General features: G+C 53.5%; 1 protein-coding gene across 1 annotated transcript in view; it reads right to left on the minus strand.

Moving 5' to 3' along the window:
* cpamd8 (C3 and PZP like alpha-2-macroglobulin domain containing 8) overlaps positions 1–19,452 on the minus strand; it is a 119,661-nt gene that overhangs the window by 86,256 nt on the left and 13,953 nt on the right. Inside the window, exons 5-14 of the mRNA XM_086004339.1 lie at positions 18,008–18,178; positions 16,794–16,922; positions 13,360–13,549; positions 11,949–12,121; positions 11,207–11,356; positions 9,843–10,007; positions 8,298–8,440; positions 6,336–6,398; positions 5,089–5,320; positions 2,999–3,152 (exon numbers count right to left, since the gene is read on the minus strand). Coding sequence (XP_085860465.1) covers positions 2,999–3,152; positions 5,089–5,320; positions 6,336–6,398; positions 8,298–8,440; positions 9,843–10,007; positions 11,207–11,356; positions 11,949–12,121; positions 13,360–13,549; positions 16,794–16,922; positions 18,008–18,178 — 1,570 coding nt within the window. The remainder of the gene's footprint in view (positions 1–2,998; positions 3,153–5,088; positions 5,321–6,335; positions 6,399–8,297; positions 8,441–9,842; positions 10,008–11,206; positions 11,357–11,948; positions 12,122–13,359; positions 13,550–16,793; positions 16,923–18,007; positions 18,179–19,452) is intronic.

Genomic DNA, 19,452 nt, shown 5'->3' on the forward strand with positions numbered 1-19,452 from the left:
TTCTGGTATAATTCTAGTTCATCGTTTTTTTGCACCTTCTCCAGTGCCTCTATATTCTTTTGACAATATGGAGACCAGAACTGTGCACAGTACTCCAAGTGTGGTCTAACCACGGTTTGATACAACAGTTAGACAATTCCATTGAAATCCGTGAAACATCCCAACTGACGCACCCCTCCTCCCCACATTGAAAGTAAGACTCGTGTCCTATTCTAATTCACTCTTTCCCAGGACATCCAAAATAGTCAAATTTCCTTCTTACTCCCCTTGTCTGTCCCTTCCTCTTTCACTCCACAGCTTTTCCAAACCCGAGCTTGGTGTCGGGATTTGCTGCATCTTCTCCGTTACTCTTTCCAACCTTGATGCTGTCCTGCAGTGTGGCCTTTGACCCTTGACCTGAGCTTCTCAAATAAAACCAAGAGAGGGAGGCTCGTTGTCCGGTCTCAGGAGTATTCCTCCACGGCCTCGCCCCCTCCCTATCTCTGTAACCTCCTCCAGCCCTACAACCCTCCAAGATCTCTGCGCTCCTCCAATTCTGGCCTCTTGCGCATCCCCCACTCCCTTCACCCCTCCACTGGCGGCCGTGCCTTCAGCTATCTAGGTTCTAAGCTCTGGGATTCCCTCCCTAAACCTCTCCTCCTCCTTTAAGACGCTCCTTTAAACCGACCTCACCTGCCCTAATATCCCCTTATGTGGCTTGGTGTCAAATTTTGTTTGATAATCGCTCCATGAAACATCTTCGGGCATTTTACTACGTTCAAAGGTGCTATATAAATGCAAGCTGTTGTTGTATCTGGTTATACCCTTCTTGGAGCAAGTGATTGATACTCAGGGAGGGTAGTACAGGCCCTCTCACCCTTCCTCGCCCTCGGGGGGTAGTACAGGCCCTCTCACCCTTCCTCGCCCTCGGGGGGGTAGTACAGGCCCTCTCACCCTTCCTCGCCCTCGGGGGGTAGTACAGGCCCTCTCACCCTTCCTCGCCCTCGGGGGGTAGTACAGGCCCTCTCACCCTTCCTCGCCCTCGGGGGGGTAGTACAGGCCCTCTCACCCTTCCTCGCCCTCGGGGGGTAGTACAGGCCCTCTCACCCTTCCTCGCCCTCGGGGGGTAGTACAGGCCCTCTCACCCTTCCTCTCCCTTGCAAGGGGAGTCAACCACATCAGTGGTGCTACCCACCTGTGTAATGATCCCTAGGCCGGCCAGGCTGTGGGATGGTGGCGAGCTGGCTCCTCCCGCTCTGGGGGAAGGGGAGGGGTAAGTGGGGTTTACAAGGCAATAGCCAGAAGAGGGATGGAGAAGCGACAGGCTGCGAGCCGCTGACCTGTACCATCCACCTAGATCACCATTAAACAGACTGGCACCAGAGGATTGCGGGTCTCCGATCCCGGCACTACGCTGGGATTGGACCTGCCGGGAGTCTCCGCCGCTGGGCACGGGGTCGGGGGACGATTCCCTAATTACCATTCTGATGGTGGCCCCCCACCTCCCGCGCCACTAGGGGCACATCTAGGAACACGGCCTGGCTCTAATTTTAAGGTTCTGCCCCCTTGTTCTGGACTCCCCCCACCAGAGGAAATAGTTTCTCTCTCTCGACCCCATCAACTCCTTTAATCATCTTAAACACCTCGATCAGATCACCCCTTAATCTTCTAAACTCCAGGGAATACAAGCCCAGTCTGTGCAACCTGTCCTCGGAATTTAACCCTTTTAGCCCCGGTATCATTCTGGTGAATCTGCGCTGCCCCCCCTCCGAGGCCGATATATCCTCCCGAGGGCGGGGCCCAGAACTGACCCCAGTGTCCAGAGGGGGTCTGACCAGAGCTCGGTACAACAGAAGCTTCACTTCCTCCCCTTTGTATTCAGTCCCCTCGAGATAAAGACCAACATTCCATTCGCCTTTTTCATTACTTTTTGTACCTGTCCACCTGCGTTTAGTGATGTGTGTACATGGACACCCAAATTCCTTTTCTCCTCCAGTCTTTAGTCTGTCACCATTAAGAACATTTTCCAATTTATCTTTCTCGGATCCAAAGTGGATGACCTCACACTTGCCCACATTGAACTCCATTTGCCACAGTTTCGCCCACTCACTGAATCTGTCTGTGTCCCTTTGTAACTTCCTGCTCCCATCTACACAACTTACTGAGCCTCCCAACTTAGTGCCATCTGTAAACTTGGATACACAGCTCACTATTCCTTCACCCAAGTCATTAATAAACATGGTGAAAAGCTGAGGCCCCAGAACAGATCCCTGGGGACACCACTTGTCACATCCTGGCAATCTGAGTAGGTTCCCTTTATCCCTACACTCTGTCTCCGCCCTCCCAACCAATTACCGACCCAGGTCACAAGGTTATCTCTAAGCCTGTGACTCTCATTTCTGCTAATAATCTCTAATGCGAAACCTTATCAAAAGCCTTCTGGATGTCCGTGTAGACAATATCCACAGACACTCCCCGATCCACCGAGTTAGTGACCTCCTCAAAACCACCAACTCCACGACGCCATAAAATGTGACATTGATTTCAGATTGGGGGAGTGGGACCCTCCAACACCGTCTGAATTAGCCCCCTTTGTAAGGGGGCAGCATTAAGCTTACCGCACATCTTTGGGGGCCCAGGCCACTTTCCTGGTCAGGATGCCCAAGGTGGGCCCCACACCCACCACTGAGGGCGGCGTTTTGCCTTGTCCCACCAAGGGGTACCGGCCCTGAAGGTGCGGCAACCTCTTTCTAGGCTGCGGTCGTGGGGACCCCCTATGTAGGCAGTCCCCCCTCACCCCACCCCCTTGCCCCTCCCCCTCCAACGGGTATGGGTCTACATTCCGCTGCTATCCCACCAGAGTGGCAAGCAGAGATCCCCAGAAAGACCGAACAGGTCCGTCACAACTCTGTTGATAAACAGGCCTGGAGTTTGTTTCGGAGGCGTGGGAGACCCCGTCCCCATTTAGCTGGAGCTGTACGTGGGTCGTGACACACAAGCATTTGCAGTTACCCCTCACCTGTGATGTTTGCGGGGCCCAGTTCACTGAAGGACAGGACAATGGAGGTGGGCTTCGCTTCCTCGGAGCTGATGCACATCTTTCGAGTCAGGTGTCGCTTCCCCAGGTGGCCAATAAATTTGATTCCTTTCGGAACCGTAATTTTAACGTGAACCTGGAAGAAGTGGGGAGAGTGAGAGCAGCAGTCAAAACAAACGCAGGCAGTCAGGAGTGTCCACAACTCATTGCAATCTCCACTCACACAGGAGCAGGAGGAGGCCATTCAGCCCCTCGAGCCTGTTGCACCATTACATTCGACCATGGCTGATCTGCACCTGAACCCCATTTACTCCACACCCCTGGATCCCCTGACCCAATAAAACTCTCTCGATCTCAATCTTGAAAGCTCCAATCGACCCCCGGCATCCACAGCTTTTTGGGGGAAAGATTTCCAGATTTCCACTACCCTGTGTGTGAAGAATTGGAAAATTCTTGGAATACTTGGAAAATATGAATCTAAATGGGGTAGAGGAGCAAAGGGATCTCGGAGTACAAATACACAAATCAGTGAAAGTATCGACGCAGGTTAACAAGGCCATAAAAAAACAAACCAAGCAGTGGGATTTATTTCTAGAGGGACTGGATTGAAAAGTAGTGAAGTTATGCTAAACCTGTATCGAACCTCGGTCAGACCACACTTGGGTCCAGAAATTGGCCTCCTTAGCGCCTCCAGGGGACGATAATGGGGCGCTAAGCACTTACCGACCGGGCGCGGCGAGAAGATCGCCTCCCGCTATATTCGGTGGGTGGTTCACGGCGGCGGTATGGCATTGTGCCCCGATCGTGACGTCATTGCCGCGCACATCGCCCCGGTAGCACCCCGGACACGAACTTCGGTTCCGCCCCCTGCAGCATCGCTGGGCGAAAACACCGGTAGCTGCAGGAGGCGCTGATCGGGAGGCCGGGCGTTTCGGGGGCGATACTTTAAGGTGAGATGGCCCAGGTAAGTAAAAAAATTCTGAAATGCTCCTTGACATAAGAAAACTACCAGGCACTTAGTCTGAGTATTAAACAAAGCTTTAATCAACTGTTTTTCAACGTGGAGCTCTAGTTGTGTCCTTCACTAGTTCCTGTTAAAGAATGTCCTGCACAAGCTGGGCCCATGCCCAAGTATTTATACTCTCCCTGGACAGCGCCACCAACATGTATTATTACATAAGTCATTTTCACATGAATGACAAGATTCAGGTCACTCCTTGTATTTTATTTTCCTTTGTCTTCATCAGCGATCGATCAGCCCGGCACTCTGCTGCAGCGCATCGGGCTGATCAGGCCAGATCGCAGCTGCCGTCTGGGACCAGGTAAGTTTCACCCTGGCAGAGCCTGCAGTGATGGCCTGTCCCTTTAAGGAGGAGATAGTGAGGGTTCAGACTAAGTATGTTCCCTTTAAAGAGAAAGGGTGGGACTAACAAATCCAGAGCTCCCTGGGTGTCAAGGGGCATACCGGGTAGGATAAAGAAAAAAAGGGAAGCTTATGAGATACCGAGGGCTCAATGCTGCAGAAAGCTGAGAGGAGTATAGAAAGAGCAGGGGTGAAATTAAAAAGGAAATTAGGAAAGCAAAGAGAGGGCATGAATAAATATTAGCAAGTAAAATCAAGGAAAACCCAAAGATGTCTTATAAATACATTAAGAGCAAGAGGATAACTAAAGTAAGAGTAGGGCCTATTAGGAACCATAAAGGTAACCTGTGTGTGGAGGCGGAAGACATGGGTGTGGTTTGCAGAGCAGTGGTCTGACCAAACGATGCACATCTTCCTCCTCCTCGTATCCCAGTCCCCTGCAGTGCAGTGAGGGTCTAGCTTCCTCCTATTGTCCAGCCCCGCTCCTCGAGGGTCCCGCTGACCCCCCCCCCGGGGTCTCACTGCCCCCCCCCCGGGATCTCTCCGTCCCCCCCACAGTCTCTCCACCACTCTCCCCCGCCCCGCCCCCCACCGGGGTCACTCTGACACTCCCCCCCACCCCCCCCTCGGGTCTCACTCCCCCTCCCCCCCCCGGGTCTCTCTGTCACTCCAGCCCCCCCCCCCCCATACACCGCTGATTCTCACACACCTCGGCACAGCTCGGCAGGTAGTTGTATACGATCAGCGGGATCTTGGTTTGTTCCCCACGGATCACAAAGTACGGCAGAGTGAAATCCACAAAGAAGGGTTTGAACGTCCGTAGCTCGGTGGGTCTCGCGAGTCCGAGGCCGCTCTCCTGCGATAGGCTAACTGCCTCGGTTACCCAGGTGGTGATGGAGTCTGGGATCTCCACATGTAAGCGGGCCTCTCCCGTGGAATCGCTGTCCGGGGGGGGGGGGGGGGGGGCGAAAGAGAAGGGAAGAGGGGTTACTCATCGACCTCGCTCTCAGGCATTCAGTAACAGAATCCACAAACCGCCTCTCCTCCCGACAAGGTTTCACACGACAAAGCGCGCATTTAGCATCTCAGGATAGCATCAGTTGAAAACCCGGCGGCGCTGGTTGCCATGGTGCCTGGATATGGGATGGAGTCCTCACTTGCCCCAGGACCACAGTCCATGGCGCTCCCCTCCCCCAACACACGGGGCGATAGCAGTCCAGCCCCGCGCCAATGCAATCCGAGCTTTCGAAACTTTGGGAGATTCGGAAGTAGATAAACTCAGATTTAATTTTTCTTTTGGCTCGAAAACTGGTAATATTTTAAATTCCCACATGGGAGCACTTAGTCTTCTGTGCTCCAGGCCAAAGTATGCAATAATTGTCAGCATTAGGAGCTTTTCTGGCAAGTGTGTTAAGCGCTTTTAAACAATTTACACAGCCTTTGGAAAAGGCCACAGAAAACATTCGCCTCGTCACATCCATTAATCGGGAGCGGCTGCCGGCTGTGGCAGGCACGGTAATAACATCCTCCTGATTCCCCTCCGCACTGACCCTCTGCCCCATCACCCACCGCTGGAGTTAGGATGCAAACCTTTGCTCTGATTTGAAGTGTGGCGAATTGTGGAGTGATAGAGTGGTGCGGAGGAGGAAGAGCCTGGGATCCCTGTTCCCGCCCCTTCATCCCAGTCTCTGCTGACCTCCGCACCCTTGCACAGCCTTTAACCTCGACACTGACCCCAGAATAACCTCCATTGTAAACAAGGTCAAAACCAGTTCTGATTACAGTCAAACTGTGGGGAGAGACATTGGTCAACAGCACACTTTACAGGTAGCTTATGGGAACTGGGAATGGGAATCACTCTCTCCCAACGCAGGCTGCAGTCACTGGGAATGGGATGGGTATCTATTCCAACCGACTGTTCCACTCCATTCTGAATCCCGATTTCAATGTTCATACCTGATGTTGAGGCAATGCCAGATCCAAGTTTCCGGAAAAAAGGTCCTTTTCCTCTTCTCAGCTCTGAGCGGAAAGAAACCAGCGCAGTGTTAGAGCCGAGCGGAATGTCACTGGGAAGCCAGCTGGGCAAAGTCATCCCAAGTGCTGGAATCTCTCTCAGCCGCCTTCAGTATCACCACCGACAAACCCTGAGCCGGAACCGTCACAACCGCTCTCATCCCTCTCTGTCTTATTGCTTGGACGATGGGTTCTGAACTCTCCTGTCTTGTTCCTCCTAACCTCGGAGTCAGAAGGTCATCGGTTCAAGCCCCACTCCAGGAACTTGAGCACAAAATCCAGGCTGACATTCTCAGTGCAGACGAAGGGAGCGCCGCACTGTCGGAGCGGCAGTACTGAGGGAGAGCCGCACTGTCGGAGCGGCAGTACTGAGGGAGAGCCGCACTGTCGGAGGGGCAGTACTGAGGGAGCGCGGCACTGTCGGAGGGGCAGTACTGAGGGAGAGCCGCACTGTCGGAGGGGCAGTACTGAGGGAGAGCCGCACTGTCGGAGGGGCAGTACTGAGGGAGCGCGGCACTGTCGGAGGGGCAGTACTGAGGGAGAGCCGCACTGTCGGAGGGGCAGTACTGAGGGAGCGCGGCACTGTCGGAGGGGCAGTACTGAGGGAGAGCCGCACTGTCGGAGGGGCAGTACTGAGGGAGAGCCGCACTGTCGGAGGGGCAGTACTGAGGGAGCGCCGCACTGTCGGAGGGGCAGTACTGAGGGAGCGCCGCACTGGCGGAGGGGCAGTACTGAGGGAGCGCCGCACTGTCGGAGGGGCAGTACTGAGGGAGCGCCGCACTGTCGGAGGGGCAGTACTGAGGGAGCGCCGCACTGGCGGAGGGGCAGTACTGAGGGAGAGCCGCACTGTCGGAGGGGCAGTACTGAGGGAGTGCCGCACTGTCGGAGGGGCAGTACTGAGGGAGAGCCGCACTGTCGGAGGGGCAGTACTGAGGGAGAGCCGCACTGTCAGAGGGGCAGTACTGAGGGAGTGCTGCACTGTTGGAGGGGCAGTACTGAGGGAGCGCCGCACTGTCGGAGGGGCAGCACTGAGGGAGCACTACACTGTTGGAGGGTCAGTACTGAGGGAGTGCCGCACTGTCGGAGGGTCAGTACTGAGGGAGCACTACACTGTCGGAGGGGCAGTACTGAGGGAGCGCCGCACTGTCGGAGGGTCAGTACTGAGGGAGCACTACACTGTCGGAAGGGCAGTACTGAGGGAGCGCTGCACTGTCGGAGGGGCAGCACTGAGGGAGCACTACACTGTCGGAGGGACAGTACTGAGGGAGTGCCGCACTGTCGGAGGGGCAGTACTGAGGGAGCGCGGCACTGTCGGAGGGGCAGTACTGAGGGAGCGCGGCACTGTCGGAGGGGCAGTACTGAGGGAGCGCGGCACTGTCGGAGGGGCAGTACTGAGGGAGCGCGGCACTGTCGGAGGGGCAGTACTGATGGAGCGCGGCACTGTCGGAGGGGCAGTACTGAGGGAGTGATGCACTGTCGGAGGGGCAGTACTGAGGGAGCGCGGCACTGTCGGAGGGGCAGTACTGAGGGAGCGCCGCACTGTCGGAGGGGCAGTACTGAATGCTGCATCTATCATAGTGCTGGATAACTGAGCAGAGACAGAATCAAAGAATGATACAGCACAGGAGGCCATTCGGCCCATCCTGCGCTCTCCAATTAGTCCCGCTCTACAACGCCCCGCAACTTTTCCTTTTCACGTATATACCCCTCCCCCACTCCCAACACCAACAATTTTGGCTCCCGCTCTTGTTGGGACACTGCCCCGAGGCTCCGTCCCAGCAGCAGCTGCCTCCCGCACCCACCACCCTGCTTACAACACGCTGGCCCCTAAAGGAGCCCCACAGAAGAGGAAAGTGTCAGCAATCGGACAGAGAGTGATGCCGAAGCACCAAGGGTTTCTCTTACCTGGGTACGATCCTTGGGTGCAAGGCGGCCACAAGGGTGCCACTGTGGGGCTGGAACGCAGCCACAGCCTCGTCTGTGTACATCCCCCCGTTCTGTCTGTGATTCAGGCTCACCACGTCTGTCATGACCACTAGGCCCGTTTCCTAGGCAACCGAGGAAGCAGAAGCTGATCAGAGAACCCGTCTTGGGTGGAAAAACTCCCACTGTCCGAATTAGTGCCAGGGGTGCTGTGGAGCACAAGGCTGGTGCCGCGAGGGTGAGGGGTGAGAGCTCGTGCAGCGAGACCCTCCCCACCGCCCTCCACGTTCCTCCAATGTGAGCTCCATCGCCGTCTGGAAGGACAGTGGAGAGTCCAGGACACTCCCGGCCTGGGGTGAAGGAAAACTGGAGGGAGAGTGATGAGTGGAGAGAGTCAACGGACATTGCCCGCCTGGAGCGAGAGCCCATAGAAGCCGTACCCCAGTGAGAGTCAGTGTCTGTGGAACCAATACCCAGTGAGAGTCAGTGTGTGTGGAAGCCGTACCCCAGTGAGAGTCAGTGTGTGTGGAACCCGTACCCCAGTGAGAGTCAGTGTCTGTGGAACCCGTACCCCAGTGAGAGTCAGTGTCTGTGGAACCCGTACCCCAGTGAGAGTCAGTGTCTGTGGAACCTGTACCCCAGTGAGAGTCAGTGTCTGTGGAACCAATACCCCAGTGAAAGTCAGTGCGTGTGGAACCCGTACCCCAGTGAGAGTCAGTGTCTGTGGAACCCATACCCCAGTGAGAGTCAGTGTCTGTGGAACCCGTATCCCAGTGAGAGTCAGTGTCTGTGGAACCCGTACCCCAGTGAGAGTCAGTGTCTGTGGAACCAATACCCAGTGAGAGTCAGTGTCTGTGGAACCAATACCCCAGTGAGAGTCAGTCTGTGTGGAACCCGTACCCCAGTGAGAGTCAGTGTGTGTGGAACCCATACCCCAGTGAGAGTCAGTGTCTGTGGAACCCGTATCCCAGTGAGAGTCAGTGTGTGTGGAACCCGTACCCCAGTGAGAGTCAGTGTGTGTGGAACCCGTACCCCAGTGAGAGTCAGTGTGTGTGGAACCCGTACCCCAGTGAGAGTCAGTGTGGGTGGAACCCATACCCCAGTGAGAGCCAGTGTCTGTGGAACCCGTACCCCAGTGAGAGCCAGTGTCTGTGGAACCCGTACCCCAGTGAGAGCCAGTGTCTGTGGAACCCGTACCCCAGTGAGAGTCAGTGTGTGTGGAACCCGTACCCCAGTGAGAGTCAGTGTCTGTGGAACACATACCCCAGTGAGAGTCAGTGTCTGTGGAACCCGTACCCCAGTGAGAGTCAGTGTGGGTGGAACCCATACCCCAGTGAGAGCCAGTGTCTGTGGAACCCGTACCCCAGTGAGAGCCAGTGTCTGTGGAACCCGTACCCCAGTGAGAGTCAGTGTGTGTGGAACCCGTACCCCAGTGAGAGTCAGCACCTTCAGGAGAGGAGTATGGAAGTTGTGAATGAAAAGCTTGTCACGCCGAGCGGGAGAGGAGGAGCGGGGGTTGGTGCTTACACTGAAGGCGAAGTGGGCATCCTTGGTGATATCCCAGTGCCAGGGGAAGACGGATGATCTCCTCCTCCGCCTCCGCGTCGAGAGCCCCGGCCACCAAAAGTGACTGTCCTCCTTCGGCATTCCAAAAGCATCTGAAACATCGTAATCGGCCAACTCCTGGAATATCTGGGGAATGAGCGGATAGGGTTAAAGGTCGGCTTAAAGTGGAGAATCCCCCGGGCCACCTAGTTACCCAAACCGTGGGCACTGCCAGCCCGAGGAATGACGGTGAGCGAGCGACACTCTCTGGCTCGGCACAGATCAAAGTGTTTCTATTCCTAGACGCTCCCGGCTGCAATCTCCAGCTGGGAGTCACTAAAGCCCCTTGTCCCTGGTGTTGGGAGCGAGAGAGAGCGAGGCCACTCGACACCACTTTGGACAATCAAGCCTCGGGAGGGTTTGCTCTGACCCGGGCTCTGCGGTGCTCACGCTGTTGGATCAGAGTTATACTGCTGCTGCTTCGGAGACAAGCTGTCCATCACACACAGGGCTCACCTGTCTCTAAAGACACCTTGGCCCGAGCTCGCCGGGTGAAGCAGTGAGTAAACGCGGCTGCAGACAGGACCGGGAGGTGCCAGGGAGCTTCGAGCTACAGTCTGACAGAGGAAGAGAAAGAGGACCAGATCCTTATATTATCCCTTTCCCAGTACCGGAGACTTTCCCTGATGGTATGGGAAGTTGGGGATTACATGCAGCTAACATGCGGATTAAAGCTCTGGTCAGACCCCACCTGGACACTGGGTTCAGTTCCGGGCCCCGCCCCTCGGGAGGATATCTCGGCCTCGGAGGGGGAGCGGCGCAGATTCACCAGACTGATACCGGGGCTGAAAGGGTTACATTCCGAGGACAGGTTGCACAGACTGGGCTTGTATTCCCTCGAGTTTAGAAGATTAAGGGGTGATCTGATCGAGGTGTTTAGATGATTAAAGGAGTTGATCGGGTCGAGAGAGAGAAATTATTTCCTCTGGTGGGGGGAGTCCAGAACAAGGGGGCAGAACCTTAAAATTAGAGCCAGGCCGTTCAGGGGTGATGTCAGGAAGCACTTCTTCACACAAAGGGTGGTGGAAATCTGGAACACTCTCCTTGTAAAAGCTGTTGAGGCTGGGGGTCAATTGAAAATTGCAAAACTGAGATTGATCGATTTTTGTTGGGCGAGGGTATCGAGGGTTATGGAACCGTGGCGGGTGGATGGAGTTTAGATACAGATCAGCCGCGATCGAATTGAATGGCGGAAAAGGCTCGAGGGGCTGAATGGCCTCCTCCTGTTGCTGTGCTCCCGAGGGTGTTGTTTTCACGTGTGTGTAAGGGAGGGGGGATTTGATTACCTTCTCGGTGGTGAGCTGGAAGCCTGGTTTCAGAAGGTACACGCTTTTATCCACAGTCGCAACACAAACGCACGACCGCGCCTCTCCCGTCACTGCAAGGCTGATGAGGTCACCGGGCTTGGTTTTGTTGGAGGAGACCGAGATCGATACCTAGATATTCAACCAAAAACGGAACATGTGTGAATCCCTCACATTCAATGTGGCCCCCTGGACCGACTGAAGTTCATTCCCAGTTCAGGCTGCCCCCGTGTCCTAACTCGCACCGAGTCCCATTTACCCATCACCCCCCCTGTGCTCGCTGACCCACATTGGCTCTCGGTCCGGCAACACCTTCAATTTAAAAATTTTCTTCCTCATGTTCAAATACCTCCATGGCCTCGCCCCTCCCTATCTCTGTCACCTCCTCCAGCCCCACAACCCCCGCCCCCCGAGATCTCGGCGCTCCTCCAATTCTGGCCTCTTGCGCATTCCCCGATTTCCATCACTCCACCATTGGCGGCCGTGCCTTCAGCTGCCTGGGCCCGAAGCTCTGGAATTCCCTCCCTAAACCTCTCCGCCTCTCTCTCCTCCTTTAAGACGCTCCTTATAACCTCCCTCTTTGACCCAGCTTTTGGGCACCTCTCCTAACATCCCCTTACGTGGCTCGGTGTCAATCTTTGTTCAATAATCACTCCTGTGAAGAGCCTCGGGGTGTTCTACTGCGTTAAAGGCGCTACAGAAAAACAAGTTGTCGTTCACCCACCTTATTCTGGTAGGACGGTTGGACTGGGATTTGTATACTGTCGGTGATGCCCTCGCCATTCTCACGCACGTAATATACCAGCAGCCGGCAGAGCGGAGTCATGTCGTGCGTGACGGTGAAATGTAAACAAGTGTTGCACACGTCCACCTCACTGGCTGAAGATTTGGGCCGATCTGAGGAGAAAGCAGCAGTTTCAGCTCATTTCAACCTCCACGTTTCTCGATGTTCTTCAAATATCATCGAATCTCACAGCACAGGAGGAGGCCATTCGGCCCATCATGCCTGTGCCGGCTCTTTGAACGAGCTCTCCAATTAGTCCCACTCCCCCTGCACTTTCCCCAGAGCCCTGCAAATTATCCCCTTCCAGTATTTCTCCAATTCCCTTTTGAAAGTTATTATTGAATCTGCTCCCACCGCCCTTTCAGGCAGCGCATTCCAGATCACAACAACTCGCTGCGTAAAAAAATTCTCCTCATCTCCCCTCTGGTTCTTTTGCCAATTATCTTCACTCTGTGTCCTCTGGTTACCGACCCTCCTGCCACTGGGAACAGTTTCTCCTTATTTACTCGATCAAAACCCCCTCGTAATTTTGAGCACCTCTATTAAATCTCCCCTTAACCTTCTCTGCTCTAAGGAGAACAATCCCAGCTTCTCCAGTCTCTCCACATCACTGAAGTCCCTCATCCCTGGGACCATTCTGGTAAATCTCCTCTGCACCCTCTCCAAGGCCTTGACATCCTTCCTAAAGTGCGGTGCCCAGAATTGGACACAATACTCCAGCTGGGGCTGAACCAGTGATTTATAAAGTTTTAGCAGAACATAAATATCCCAGAGAAGTGCAGGAAATTCAGCCTATGCTAGAGTTGGTGGAGAAGCCCTGCCACACAGACCCTCGGACCTCACAGCTCAAAGGTCTCACTGTCAAAGACGTCCCCTTGGGGGAGCCCTGCCCTTCTGCAGTCAGTGTGACCCATATTTACCCCCCCACCGCACCCTGATTTGGGAGGAGGTTGGAGGTCACGGCCTCGCACCACTGCCTTTCCAACAGGAACTGACCATCCCCACATCCTGAGGAAGAGATGGCTGTATTAGCCCGCCCGGCCGCCCGTGAAGCATCAATTTATCAGATTGATAGCACAGGGCCACATAAGGCAGGGTGTAATCTCTCCTGCCTGGAGTGTTCAGTGAATTATAGCATTCTCCGCTCGCCTGGGGTACAATCCACCGAGACAGATGCGAATAATTCTGGTCTCTTTCTCTCCCTTTCTTTGTCCCGCTGTTTCTTTTTCTCCATTACTGTCTCCCTCCGTCTGTCTGTCCGTCCCTCCCTTCCTCTCTCCCTCCCTCCGTCCCTCTCTCGCTCCCTCCGTCCGTCCCTCCCTCCCTCTCTCCCTCCCTCTCTCTCACTCACGGCTCTGTGACGTCTGCCGCGCTTGTTTTTTCTTGTCGAAGGTGACTGTGGCTCTCTTACTCCGTTGCTGAGTGACACTCGCTGGCTGCATTCCTGTTTTCACGATGTTCCCCCGTGAGGCGAGCTCATAATGTAAGGTGAAGTCACAGGAGCAGGTGGATTTCAGGGCAATCTGAGCTTCTTCGCCGACCTGGAACAGTCGAAGTACGACAAGAGTTTTATTTAGGACGAGCAGGCCTAGGCTACCGAGTTGCTCGCTGCCGAGGACCCCACCCAGTGTGGCATGGTCACAAAGGGCAGGAAGGGCCAAGCTTCCAGCCCCAGTCCGGCCTGGGTTTGCTGGTCAGTCGAGACGCAGTAAGGGCCGCAACTGGCCTCAGCACGCTGGGCTCGGGGCAGGAATCTCAGCTGCGGGTCCCGCTCTGGATCATGGGCCAGGTACATGCAAGTGTCTGGCCATCAGGTGAGGTAGGATCAGCTTCAGCTGTGACAACTTTCATGGTTGAACATTTTTTCAAAATGCCTTCAATAAGGTACCCCATAATAGACTAATGAATAAGGTCAGAGAATGCAGAGTCAGGGGACAAGTAGCAGAATGGATTGCTGGCTGGCTTCAGGACAGAAAGCAGAGAGTGGGAGTAAAGGGTAGCTATTCACTGTGGCAGAAGGTGGGCAGTGGTGTTCCACAAGGATCAGTGCTGGGACCACTGCTGTTCACAATTTATATTAACGATTTAGACTTTGGAATCAAAAGCACAATTTCTAAATTTGCGGATGACACCAAATTGGGGGGGATAGTCAATACTGAGGAGGACTGCAACAAATTACAGGAGGACATTAATAAACTTGCAGAATGGGCAAATAATTGGCAAATAAAGTTCAACACAGATAAACGTGAGGTATTACATTTTGGTAGGAAGAATAGGGAGATCACTTATCATTTGGAGGGTGCGAGTCTAGGTGGGGAAGAGGAGCAAAGGGATCTCGGAGTACAAATACACAAATCACTAAAAGCTGCGACACAGGTTAGCAAGGCCATAAATAAAGCAAACCAAGCACTAGGGTTTATTTCTAGAGGGACAGAATTGAAAAGTAGGGAAGTTATGCTAAACCTGTATCGAACCTTGGTTGGACCACACTTGGAGCACTGTGTACAGTTCTGGTCGCCATATTATAAAAAGGATATAGAGGCACTGGGGAGGGTGCAGAGAAGATTTACAGGGATGATACCAGAAATGCGAGGGTATACATATCAGGAAAGGATGAACAGGCTGAGTCTCTATTGCTTGAAAAAAGGCTGAGGGGTGACCTAATAGAGGTCTTTAAAATTATGAAAGGTTTTGATAGAGTGGATACAGAGAGAATGTTTACAATTGTGGGGAAGAGCAAAACTAGAGGCCATCAATATAAGATAGTCACCAAGAAATCCAATAGGGAATTCAGGAGAAACTTCTTTACCCAGAGAGTGGTGAGAATGTGGAACTCGCTACCACAGGGAGTGGTTGAGGCGAATAGTATAGATACATTTAAGGGGAGGCTGGACAAGCATCTGAGGGAGAAGGGAATAGAGGGCTATGCGGATAGAGTTAGATGAGGAAAGACGGGAGGAGGCTCGAGTGGAGCATAAACACCGGCATGGACTGGTTGGGCCGAATGGCCTGTTTCTGTGCCGTATATCCGATGTAAATACTGCGGAACGGTTGTGTTAGGGAGAGTGGGTCTGGTGATATAGATTCATGACCTGGACTTGGGTGTACAGGGCATCATTTCAAGGTTTGCAGATGACACGAAACTCGGAAATGTAGTAAACAGTGAGAAGGATAGTAACAGGCTTCAGGAGGACAGACGGACTGGTGAAATGGGCGGACACGTGGCAGATGAAATTTAATGCAGAGAAGTGCGAAGTGATACATTTTGGAAGGAAGAATGAGGAGAGGAAATATAAACTACATGGTACAATGTTAAAGGGGGTGCAGGAACGGAGACACCTGGCGGGGGGGGGGGGGGTACGTACACAAATCTTAGAAGGTGGCAGGACAAGTTAAGAAGGCTGTTAATAAGGCAAACTGGATCCTTGGCTTTATTAATAGAGGAATAGAGTACAAAAGCCAGGAAGTTATGCTAAACTTTTATAAAACACTCGTTAGGCCTCAGCTGGAGTATTGTGTCCAATTCTGGGCACCGCACTTTAGGAAGGATGTCAAGGCCCTGGAGAGGGTGCGGAGGAGATTTACCAGAATGGTTCCAGGGATGAGGGACCTCAGTTATGTGGAAAGACTGGAGAAGCTGGGATTGTTCTTCTTAAAGCAGAGAAGGTTAAGGGGAGGAAACTGTCCTCGGCCTCTTACGCTGTTCCAGTGAAGCTCCGCGTAAACTCAAGGAACAGAACCTCATCTTTCGATTAGGCACTTTACAGCCTTCTGGACTCAACATCGAGTTCAACAATTTCAGACCAGAACCTCTGCCCCCATCTTTTTTTTCCATTTTCTTCTCTCTCTGACAGGGCAGCTGACGATCATTCTGCCATCGCCATTTACACATCATCTAGAGCCATCTTTTGTTTCTTAACTTGTCCCATTACCATCTCCTTTTGCCTCGCACCATCTCTTAATCTCTCCTGCCTTCCATCCTATCACAGACCTTCCCTTTTGTTCTGTCCTCCCCTCCCGCCTTTCCCTGCCCCGACACTTGCTTAAAAACCTGTTCCATCTCCAGCTTCTTCCAGTTCTGATGAAGGGTCATCGACCTGAAACGTTAACTCTGTTTCTCTCTCCACAGATGCTGCCTGACCCGCTGAGTATTTCCAGCATTTTCTGTTTTTATTTCAGTTTTCCAGCATCCGCAGTATTTTGCTTTTGTGTTAAAGTTAAGAGTAGATTTAATAGAGGTGTTCAAAATTATGAGAGATTTTGATCGAGTAAATAAGGAGAAACTGTTTCCAGTGGCGGGAGGGTCGGTAACCAGAGGACACAGATTGAAGATAATCGGTAAAAGAACCAGAGGGGAGATGAGGAGAATGTTTTTACGCAGCGAGTTGTTGTGATCTGGAATGCGCTGCCTGAAAGGGCGGTGGGAGCAGATTCAATAATAACTTTCAAAAGGGAATTGGAGAAATACTTGAAGGGGAAAATGTGCAGGGCTCTGGGGGAAGGAACAGGGTGATTGGAGCTAATTGGAGAGCTCTTTCAAAGAGCCGGCACAGGCACGATGGGCCGAATGGCCTCCTCCTGTGCTGTGCGATTGAGTGGGTGTATTAGAGAGACGGGGGCGGGGTTGTTTGCAGGTTTTAATCTCCAGCCACCGGTTCCTATTTCTGGTTAGTTGAAGCGATCCATTGATTTTTTTCAGGAACCCTGTGTTGTGCTCGGTTTCCTGGGCGAACGGACTATCACGGAGAAAGGAAACTCGCGTCTCTCCACGGAATAATTCCTCACCTGGAACGCTCTGTCGGGCCCCTGAAGCTGAATATGGCATTTGCTTGGCGAATACCAGCTGCTGATGGACAGGTAGCTGGGTAGATACTGATCACCGGCTGGTGTCCCATTGATAGCCGTCACCTTAGTCTGAGAAACAGCCAGAATATTATCACAAATATTATACATAGCTCAATAAAAGGAGGCAGTTTGAATAAACGCAGTGAATCATTAGGAGGCAAGATTCACAAACGCTGCCCAGACCTCGCGCCCACCGTCAGTCACTGCTCGATAGCAAAATACTGCAGATGCTGGAAATCCGAAATAACAACAGAAAATGCTGGAAAAACTCAGCAGGCCCGGCAACATCCGTGGAGAGAGATTAAGAGTCGACGTTTCGGGTGAACCCTTTTTCAAAAAGGGTCTTTGACCCGAAACGTTGACTCTATTTTCTCTCCACGGATGTTGCCTGGCCTGCTGCGTTTTTCCAGCATTTTCTGTTGTTATTTCTCAGTCACTGCTCGATTGGTTGAAAGGGGCGATACTGGGCACCCTCACGGCTCCTCCATCATCACCTCGGTCCACCTTATTCCTGATTGCCACATTTTGCCCAGTCCAAAACTGGACAGCGTGGGCAAAATGGCTCCATTCCTCAGCAAACTAATCAAAAAACAAACTTTTTCGGTCAAATGTTATCAGGCGACGACTCCCGAAAATGAGCCATGGTTCTGAACAGGGACTTGGAGCCCCTCGGAGATACATCACTGTCCATGGGTGCACACCACACAAAGACCAGCAATCCCCCTTATGTTTCAGTGTGATTGTGAGCGTGCGCAGTGTGTGGGGGGGGGGGGGGGGTGGTGTGTAAGTGAGGGGGGGGTGTGAGGGGGGGAGTGTGTGTGTGTGGGTGGGGGGGGGCGCGCGGGTGAGGGGGACGCGGGTGAGGGGGGCGCGGGTGAGGGGGGCGCGGGTGAGGGGGGCGCGGGTGAGGGGAAGGGGTGTGTGGGGGGAGCGGGCGAGGGGGGGCGCGGGCGAGGGGGGCGCGGGCGAGGGGGGCGCGGGCGAGGGGGCGCGGGCGAGGGGGGCGCGGGCGAGGGGGGCGAGGGGGGCGCGGGCGAGGGGGCGCGGGCGAGGGGGGTGCGGGCGAGGGGGTGTGTGCGAGGGGTGATCATGCATCCTCTCACTCTCCTCTTCTCTCTCCCTGTCTCTGTGACTCTCACAGCCATTCTCCTCACCTCCAGCCAGACATACTGGGCGGCAGTGGGGATGGACGGGATCTCAAACTCCACCCTGCTATCCGCCGACACCAGCTCACTCGTGTACACGTTGTCCTTCGGAGTGAGCTCGGCTTTGATGCGCACGGTGATACCGTTGGCGGGACTTCCGTCAGGATATGTCACCTCCACCTGAGAAAACAAGACAAACATCAGGAAAGGACGCCGTCAGTCAACAGCGAGAGGAGCCACCAGAGATATTACTGCAGTCAACAACTCCCATTTATACAGTGCAGTTAACATAGCAAAACGTCCCAAGGCACTTCACAGGAGCGATTATCAAACAGAATCTGACACCGAGCCACAGAAGGAGATATTAGGACAGGTGACCAAAAGCTTGGTCAAAGAGGGAGGTTTTAAGGAGCGTTTTAAAGGTGGAGAGAGAGGCGGAGAGGTTTAGGGAGGGAATTCCAGAGCTCGGGGCCCAGGCAGCTGAAGGCACGGCCGCCAATGGTGGAGCGATTAAAATCGGGGATGCTTAAGAGGCCAGAATTGGAGGAGTGCAGAGATCTCGGGGGGTTGTAGGGCTGGAGGAGGTTACAGAGATAGGGAGGGGCGAGGCTGTGGAAGGATTTGAAAACAAGGATGAGAATTTTAAAATCGAGGCGTTGCCGGACCGGGAGCCGGTGTAGGTCAGTTAATGGAAAGAGGGAGACTCTGGACAGAGGACCCTGTTGTGGGGCCGATCGATATCCCCACCCAGCATTTATGGATCTTTTGCCCTTTTTGCTCTGGTTATTTTAGAATTCTGTGTCTCAGACTATTCTTCGGTGAGCTGTGTGTGTGAGAGAGTTTCTAGATACACTGCCCAGGATAACAAACTGAAAATCCGTTTTTAAGATCGCGTCACAGATTGCTTCTACCCTCCGCCGCCACCTGAAGCGACAGGGGGACACCACACTGGATCTTGTCGCGAGCTTCCACCACCCAAACAAGTTTAAATGGACAACTGAATAATGGCAAAAACATCAGGTACATCTGTATCGCGATGGAGCTCCCTCACTGTGGTGGAAAGCAGTACATGCACAGAATGAGACACAAGTTACAACATGGAAACAGGCCATTCGGCCAACCAGTCCGTGTCGCTGTCTACGCTCCACGTGTAGTCCCAATCTCATTTACCCGCCTTGTTCCCATGTCCCTCCATCCACCTCTCCCACCTAATCTTGAATGTTGCCAGAGTTTCTGCCACCATTTCGATGCGAAACAACATCTAATTATTCTTAGGCATTTCTTTTCCTTTTTCTGTTTTCGCCAACACACACTCAAGGAGTTTCACAGATTCAGCTCGAACGCTGCGCACGGAATCTTTCCTCCTCGGAAATTCCCGATTGACAGCTTCATCGATTCCAAAAGGACAGGCACAAAAATCCTTCGGAACTGGAGTTTCAGGAATGTAAATAGCT

Source organism: Somniosus microcephalus, chromosome 13 (assembly GCF_052327205.1).
Source record: "Somniosus microcephalus isolate GS21.2 chromosome 13, FLI_Smic_1.0, whole genome shotgun sequence".
Classification (NCBI taxonomy): Eukaryota; Metazoa; Chordata; class Chondrichthyes; order Squaliformes; family Somniosidae; genus Somniosus; species Somniosus microcephalus.